Source organism: Gekko japonicus, unplaced genomic scaffold (assembly GCF_001447785.1).
Source record: "Gekko japonicus isolate JY-2015 unplaced genomic scaffold, Gekko_japonicus_V1.1 scaffold1739, whole genome shotgun sequence".
NCBI lineage: Eukaryota > Metazoa > Chordata > Lepidosauria > Squamata > Gekkonidae > Gekko > Gekko japonicus.
The window spans coordinates 65,839-73,655 of NW_015166473.1; the positions used below are offsets into that span (position 1 = coordinate 65,839).

A 7,817-nucleotide genomic window follows, 5' to 3' on the forward strand; every position below is an offset into this window, starting at 1 on the left:
CCGGGGCGCCGCTTGGCGAGCTTTGCCCTCCTTGCACGGCGGCGGTCGGTGCAACCGGCGAGGCTCCGTCCGTCCCCCCCCTTCTCTCGGGAGGGAGCAAGAGCTGCAAGGCGGAGGGGAGCGAGGAGGCGGCCCGGCGAGGAAGGAGAGGAGAGCGGTGCAGAGCAGAGCAGAGCGCGCCCTCCGGAGCGCACCGCCGCGCCTGCTGCTGCTGCTGCGGCTTCGGCTGCCCTGGCCGAGGAAGAAGGGAGCGGAAAAGCGGCGGCGGCGGCGAGAGCCAAGGCAGAGCCGAGCCAGGGCGAGTGGAGGAGGAGGAGCAGAAGAGGAGGCGGCAGGGCGGGCGGCCGCCGCTGCAAGTGCTCGTCTCCCTCCCTCTCCGCCGCGTTGCGCGTCTGGAGAGAGGCGATGCCCGAGCTGGAAGGAGGAGCGGGAGGAGGCAGGAGCAGAGGCCGGCCGGGCGCCCGCTGAAGGAGCAGCGCCGGAGGAGGAGGAGGAAAGGCAGAGGGAGAGACAGACACACACACAAAGCCGGCCCGGAGAGGAGCTCAGCAGCGCCCGGCCAGGGCAGGAGCCGTCCCCCGCCGCCTCTCCCGGCCTCTTCTTTCGCCCGGCGCGCTCTCTCTCTCTTTTTTTTAATTTTCCCACCCCCCCTCCTTTCTCTCCTGCAAGGGGAGAGGGGGGAAAAAGTGGGTGGAGAGATTGCAAAGGGGGGCGGGAGGAGAACTTTTGCATTGGGAAAAAAAAGAACGGGGAAGCAAGGGGGGGGGGGGGGAGAGAAGAAGAAGACAGATATCAAAGGAAAGCGACGCGAGGCCCGTCCGGGAAGAACTGAAGATCAAAGCGTTTGGGGGGGAAGGGGGGGGCAAGCGGGGCGGAGAAGCGACTCTCGGTGTTTCGCGTGGCTCGCCGGAGAAGAAAAGGGGATCTTTGGATACCTTTTTTTTTATTTACTGTGGATTTTCGTTGCCCGCCCCCCAGCCTCGATTTCTGTCTCCGCCCCCCCCATAGGTCGCCCCCTTTTTTTGGCTTGCTTCCCGTTCCCCAGTGAGGTGGAGCCCCATCGCATCCCCCCCTCCCGTCCCTTTCTGCACCTTTCCTTTTGGTTGGATTTAACACCTACTTCTGAGCACTTCAAGCCCGTGTGTGCCTTCGCGGCAGAGAAGGAGGGGGGCGCCGCGTGAAGAAGCCGAGGGGGGGAAAGAACCCACAAAGGTCGGAAGAAATTCCTCGGTGACAATTTTTGGTATTTATTAAGAAGGGGGGAGGGAAAAGGCCCCCAGCCCCCTAATCACCTTCCAGTCAAAGTTTGGTTCTTCGGAAGCTCGACGGGTGGTTTTGTTCTTCCCGGGGGGGGGGCATCCTTTGCAAATCCTAACACCCCCTTTTAAAAAGAAGAATCGTCGCACTTGCCTCTCCCCACCACCACCTCTTTAAAGAAACTGTTCAGGATTTTCTTATTTTTCCTCTCTGTGGATTTAGAAGGATTTCTGTTTTGGGGAGAGGCGCGCGAGCGAGCGAGCGCCAGGAGGGTAGGATTAGAACTCAAGCCTCGCACGAGACTGGCGTATGCTTCAACTGGCTCTGGCGGGTGTACCACCCAAAGGAGCCGCCGCCGCCGCAGCCCCGCGGCCGCCCCCCGCCTCCCTCCTCTGCTCCCACTTCTTCCCCATCATTTCAGGCTGCTTATCCTGGCTGCCTGGACTCGGCTCCCGGATTCTTCATGAGTGGCGGACGGCATGCCCGTTTTTTAGCCGGGGAACCTTCTTCTCGTCCCGCATGTTCAGGACCAAACGCTCGGGGCTCGTCCGAAGACTCTGGAGGAGCCGTGCGCCCGGCGGGGAAGAAGGGGGCGGCGGCGGCGACCTGGGCGAAGGCGCAGCGGACAGCCGGGCGCATGGGGCCGGCGGCGGCGGCGGCGGGAGCCGGGGCTGCTGCATGGGCAAGTCCGGCAAGCTGGCCAAGGCGCACCTCGGCTCGGAGGCGGAATTGAAGGCGCTGACCCACTCGGTGCTCAAGCGGCTGAAGGAGAAGCACCTGGAGGGCCTCCTGCAAGCCGTGGAGACGAAGGGCGCCGCCCGCACCGCCTGCCTCCTGCTGCCCAGCAAAGTGGACTCCAAGCTGGGCCCCCACTGGTACTCCCTCCCGCTGCTCCTCTGCAAGGTCTTTCGCTGGCCCGACCTCAGGCACTGCTCGGAAGTCAAGCGCCTCTCCTGCTGTGAATCCTATGGGAAGACGCACCCGGACCTGGTCTGCTGTAACCCCTACCACCTCAGCAGGCTCTGTGAACTCGGTAAGCGCTTTTGGAAAGTTGACCCCCCCCTTCTTCTCCACCCACCCCCGGCATGCATCGTGCAAAAAAAAAAAAATCTAGTGAATAACACGTGTGTGCAGAGTTGTCTGAACAGACGCGCGAGTCAGGCCTTCCCGCTTTGGGAAGGACTTCTCTGCTCGCCTTGGCGCGCTTACAAGTTGGAGAGTTTTTCTCTTCTGCGGCTCGCTCGGGTCTTAAAGGGATCCTTAAATCTTGTCGGTTTCTCAGGGTGTTACTTGTGTCAAACTTTCCTCTCTTTTCCCCCTTTTCCTATCCCAGGAAAGCCATAGAGGCCGGGGGGGGGGGGGGGTGTCTTTGGGCAGCGGCTCCGGTATATGTCTGCGTGCTTCGGGGGGGGGGGAATTCCCAGGGAGCGTTTTAATTTTAGCTTGCAAAGGAGCCCGAGGGGAGTTTTTGCGCAGCGTTGGACGGCCCTTCGCTTTGCCAAACAACAACAACAAAAATCTTGTCTAGTTCTGTGTGTGTATTTATGCTAAAGGCAGAACTGGAGGAGGTAATGCAACACCCGATTTAAATGTTGACAGGGCCGGGTCATTAATAACTTTTAGGAATAAAAAATCAGGTTATTGCCAGGATCTCCCAATAAGAGTTCCTCAAAGCGATTAAAGGGTGTTTTGGCTCTTGTAGAGTTAGAATTATGCAAAGAAGGCCTCTCCGTATGGAGTGTTTGGAGGAGAGCAGATCCGGATTGGTTTTGCAAAAAAAATAAAATAACAAATCACCTCCGGATCTTCTCCGTGGTTGTTTAATCTACAAATGTCCACCCAGCCCGAAGGGTTTTTTTTTGCAAAGGCAAAAGAGCGATCCCGCACTTGGGGCTGGCTCGCACCAATCCCCCCCCCCCTTCAAGTTCTTCGCCGCAGCTATAATGTAAAAAAGAGAGAGAGAACACATAATTTCCAGGCACCAACATGCCACCCTTTTCCTCTCCTTCTCCGGGCAAGTTGCCCTTTTTGGGTTTCCAAACTGGGAAGAGTCGAGGGGGCGGCGGGGAGGGGGGAGAGCGAACGGGAGAGACCGAGAAATCATCGTCTGCGCGAAAGTGTTTTTTTTTAAACAGTTCAAAGGGTGTATGTTTTTTTTGTTAAGGTAACTCCTTTGGTATGTTTCGAAGTTCGAACCCCTCCCCCGCGCCTAACCAGCTCCTTAACAAAATCTGCAATTTTATATGCTTGTTACGGGGGTGTTCGCTGCGAGCTAATTTGCAAGATTTGGGGGGAGGGGGGGTTAAAAAAACACCGCCTCCTGCCCCCCCCCCCCCCCCCGCCCCGGTCGCAGAAGCTGTTGTCGCACTCCTTTTCCAAAACGCTGCAAACTTGGTGGCGAAAAAGAAAACCTGTTCGGGGCAAGATTGTTAAGAGTTTGGGGGTGGGGAGGTTTAAAAGGAGGGGGGGGCAAGGGAGAAATGTGATTCTGAGCTGTTTTGCCTGCAAAAAAAAAAAGCCCACAAAACCCCCTTCCTCCCCGCCGCCCCCCCCCCTTCCCCGGGCTCTCTGTGAAATGTTAAGTGTGCATGCAAGCCTGCCTTGCTGGGGATTATCAGGGAGCCGGGATCAGTGGGTGATTTCCAGAGCTCGCCGCGTTTCCAGCCCAGCCAAGGAGGCCCCGTTGGAGACAGCCAGAGGAACAGATAGGACGAGAGCCTGGCGCCAGCCGGCCCCTTTTGTTTATCTGACAGTTGAATATCAAGGCGAATCGCCGCCTAGCCGCCCTGCCTCCAACCCCCAGAGCCAAAGACAAACTGTATTGCTACAAGAATGCCTCTGTTATCATAAGTTCCTATCTTTTCTCTCTCTCTCTCTCTCTCCCCCTTCCTTCTTTTTTTCCCCCTCCCCCCCCTCTCTCTCCCCTTCCTTCCTTCTCATGGCCCTGCATTTATGTTCTCGGTTCTTTTCTAATTGCAGAGTCCCCCCCTCCTCCTTACACCAGATACCCGATGGATTTTCTCAAACCAACTGGTAAGTGGAGATTTTCGGTTGTTGTTTGGAAACAAAACTTGAAACCTTGTGGGAGGGGGGGGATGGAGGGGGAAAGAGAGGCAGAGCTTTTGCAGGGAGCGCGCGCGCACACACGCACACCCTTTGCACATTTCTTTTTTTAAAAAAAATGTGTTCCTTCACTTTTATCTTTTCTGGATCTTGGAAACCAAACTGGCCCCCACCGGTTTATTTGGGGCTTGTGTTTGCACAGCGCTCCTAGACAGAGGATTGTGAGCAAGCCCCATTAAGATAAGTGGGGATTTACTCCCGAAGAGTCAGTGTGGACTGGGGGATTGTTCGACCCCCGTTTTGTTCTTCGGAAACCCTCCACACTTTGCAAGATAACCCGCAGAAATCCTCTCTCACTTGAAAGCTGCTCAGGTCAGTTGTGGTTTTAACCTTGTTTGCAGGATCCGTTTCCCAGACTTGGGAAACGAGGGCTTCCTCGCCAGCAGTTGGCTCTCGGGGAGCGTGTTTACTCGGGAGTAAGCCCAGCTCAGTTCAGTGAGGGGCGTCCCAGCCTCTAATGTTTCTTAAAAGAAAACCCCAGGTCTCATTTCTTTGAAGAAGTGGGTGGTGACAGGTCACCCAGACAGTTTACCTGTGTTATTGGCAGCAGAAGGAACATTGAGAAATTAGGATTTCTTTATTTTTTAAAAAAAGGATGGATAATAGCATGGGTAAATTTCATATCAGGTGGGTGTCTTGGAGTGTTTCCATTTGTGTGTGTGCGTGTGTATTGTATCCATCCTGTAACTTGGCATCAACCCTGTGTGTGTATGAATATATGAAGGGGGCAAACTGACATTCTTAGCTCTTTTTAAAAAAGGATGGATAATAGCATGGGTAAATTTCATATCAGGTGGGTGTCTTGGAGTGTTTCCATTTGTGTATGTGCGTGTGTATTGTATCCATCCTGTAACTTGGCATCAACTCTGTGTGTGTATGAATATATGAAGGGGGCAAACTGACATTCTTAGCTCGGGCTTCTCCCTGCGTGCTTGTTGCTTGTAATTGGGTGGCATTTTGCCAGGGCCCATTCTGAGCCTGGCACCAGGCACTGTTGCGGTTGTCTGCATAAACTTTTTTTGGCTGGCAGCGGGCTCACCCTGTGCTAGATAAATAGCGCTTGCATTGTGGAAAAGAGAGAGTGAGTGTGAGAGAGTGCTCCTCACCAGAGATCACAGAGGGAGAGAGAGGGTTTGGGGTGTTTATCGGAAACGTGGACGTGGACGGAATCCTCCGGGAGGGGAATAAAATCCCACAAAGCCACTCCGTGCCTCTCTCTGAAAGATTAATGGACTGAGAGGCAGATTTGCAGAGCAGTGGTCCTTCATTGATTACATCCTGATGGTGAAGCTGTAAGTTAGTGTCGGTTAAAAATAGATTTCCTTTGGAAAGGCCCAAGTTCAGGCAATGGTGGCTAGCGTCTCCCTCCCCTCATTGGAAAGTTATGGATCTGGTCAGCTCATAAAGTTTGAGATCATCATTTTGAGTCCCAGCTGGTCTGAAAGGTTAACAGTTTCTCTGGGCGCAAAAGTTTACCCTGGCTTTGAAAAAAAGAACGTAGGTGTCTTCTCGGACTGGAAGCTCCTCGTGGGCAAGGAAATGTGTGCTTTGCGAAGTTTAATAACCAAAAAGATGGCAGTGCCCACCGGTGTATTGCTTGTTATTACAGTGGAATTGGGGTTCAGGTGTGGGGCCCCCCCCATGCTAATGATGCTTGTTTCTTCTCCTAATTATATGTCCTCTGGCTTGTTATCCTGCTGGTCTTGTCTTTTAAAATGGGTCCTTCCCTCCCAGGAGGACTTGTGAGCAATACAGATGTATGGTCTGGGCAAGGAGGTTAAACGTTGTGCTAAGCAAAGTAGGTTGCAAGGGGTGGAACAGGCTTTTGCTCTAGACGAGTCTGCTTCATTAAAAAAGGAATATTCACCTCCGTCGCCTGCCCTGCCTTCTGGCGGAGTTTTTATTGGTTGCTGCAGCAGTGACTTCTGAGTTTTCCCCGACATTCCTTCGGTTTCAGATGTGGGTCTGCCGTAGTCCAGCTAGATTTGAGTCCCGTGGCACTTTGGAGACCCATAAAATTTCTCAGTCTTTAAGCTTTGGAGAGCGAGAGAGAGAGCTCCAGCATTCTGACACCGTCTGGTGTGACCAGGGAACAGGTGCCAGGGCAGGGTTAGGAGCCTTGACAGCTAAGGTTGGACGGGAACAGTGAAGGAGGGACCCTTTGGGATGGAGACGTTGGTCGGCCCAGCGCTTTCAGAAAGGGTTCTCCCAGACCCCCCCTCCCTTACGCATGGTGACAGAACTTCAGCTACTTGCTTCTTTATTGAGCTGTTGGGTTCCCAATCGACATTGAACCTGACAGACGGGAAGCATCACCTCGTTGTCTCTCAGCCTCAGTTTCCCACCTGTAAACTGGGCGTGCACATGCCATTTCACAATTCAACTGTGCACTCCATGGTGGTTAGAAGCAGTGTTCCCTCTAAGCTGAGTTAGTGTGAGTCAGCTCACAGCTCTTTAGCCTCCGGCTCACACATTTTTGTCTTCGCTCAGGAAGGACGGCTCCAGAGCAGACTAGCTTATGCAGTAGCTGAAATCGCTGGCTCACAACTCTAATGGCAGTAGCTCACAAAGCAGAATTTCTGCTCACAAGACTCCACAGTTTAGAGGGAGCATTGGTTATAAGTAACGTGGTACAGAAGAAAAACTGGACACTTCCTTTTGCAACCCTTGGATTCTTAGGTTGCAGTTGGACCTTACTGGGAAAGAACTTCCTACTGAATTCAGTGGGGCTTGCTTCCAAGAAAAGGGGGGTTAGGATCAGGGTGTTTTGATTTTTATATTAATTTTTTTTGGGGGGGGGGAATGTTTTATTCGTTTGCCCGTTGCCAGTTTGCTGCCTCAGTGGCGCAGAAGGGGAGGCAAACTTGGGGAGGAGCGGTGAATAGCTGGCAGCGGCAGAGGTGTCGCAGAGAATGGTTAAGGGGGCTGCCACCGGCTTCCGGAAAAGATGCTCGGATAAATCTATTAGCAGAGTTTAAACATCCAGCTGGCCGTTGCCAGGGGCTCATTCTCAGTTTGTGGAGTGATATATTTATTCATTAGTAAGTGTTGACATAAGGTAGCAAAAACTGTGTGTAAACAGAAAAGCCACAGGGCTTAAAAGGTGCCATTTTGAAAGGGTGGGGGGGGAGTCCTCTGTATTAGCCAATGGGAAGTGATTAATGGGACCGGTCGGAAATCTAAAAGAAAAACAGCCAGGTTACTCACCCCCAGCCCCCCCCTCCCAAGTCCATTTGGCAGTGAAACTTTGAATGTTACAGCACATAGAGAGACAAAAATACCTCATAAGTCTGTCATTGCAGGTGCTTGACTTCTCTTATAACTTCCTCTTTCCCGAAGGCCATTGTAATGGAGGGAAGAGGGAGAGAATTCAGTTAATATTGCGGTGACCTTTTAATTTTCTCACATTCCGAAATCTTGGAGGGTGTTGTTGTATA

The 7,817-nt window shown here is 53.3% G+C and overlaps 1 protein-coding gene across 1 annotated transcript in view; it reads left to right on the forward strand.

Moving 5' to 3' along the window:
* Positions 1–1,397: 1,397 nt before the first annotated feature.
* The window catches only part of SMAD7 (SMAD family member 7), a 57,474-nt gene continuing 51,054 nt past the window's right edge, over positions 1,398–7,817 (forward strand). Inside the window, exons 1-2 of the mRNA XM_015412114.1 lie at positions 1,398–2,290; positions 4,237–4,290. Coding sequence (XP_015267600.1) covers positions 1,567–2,290; positions 4,237–4,290 — 778 coding nt within the window. The 5' untranslated portion in view covers positions 1,398–1,566. The remainder of the gene's footprint in view (positions 2,291–4,236; positions 4,291–7,817) is intronic.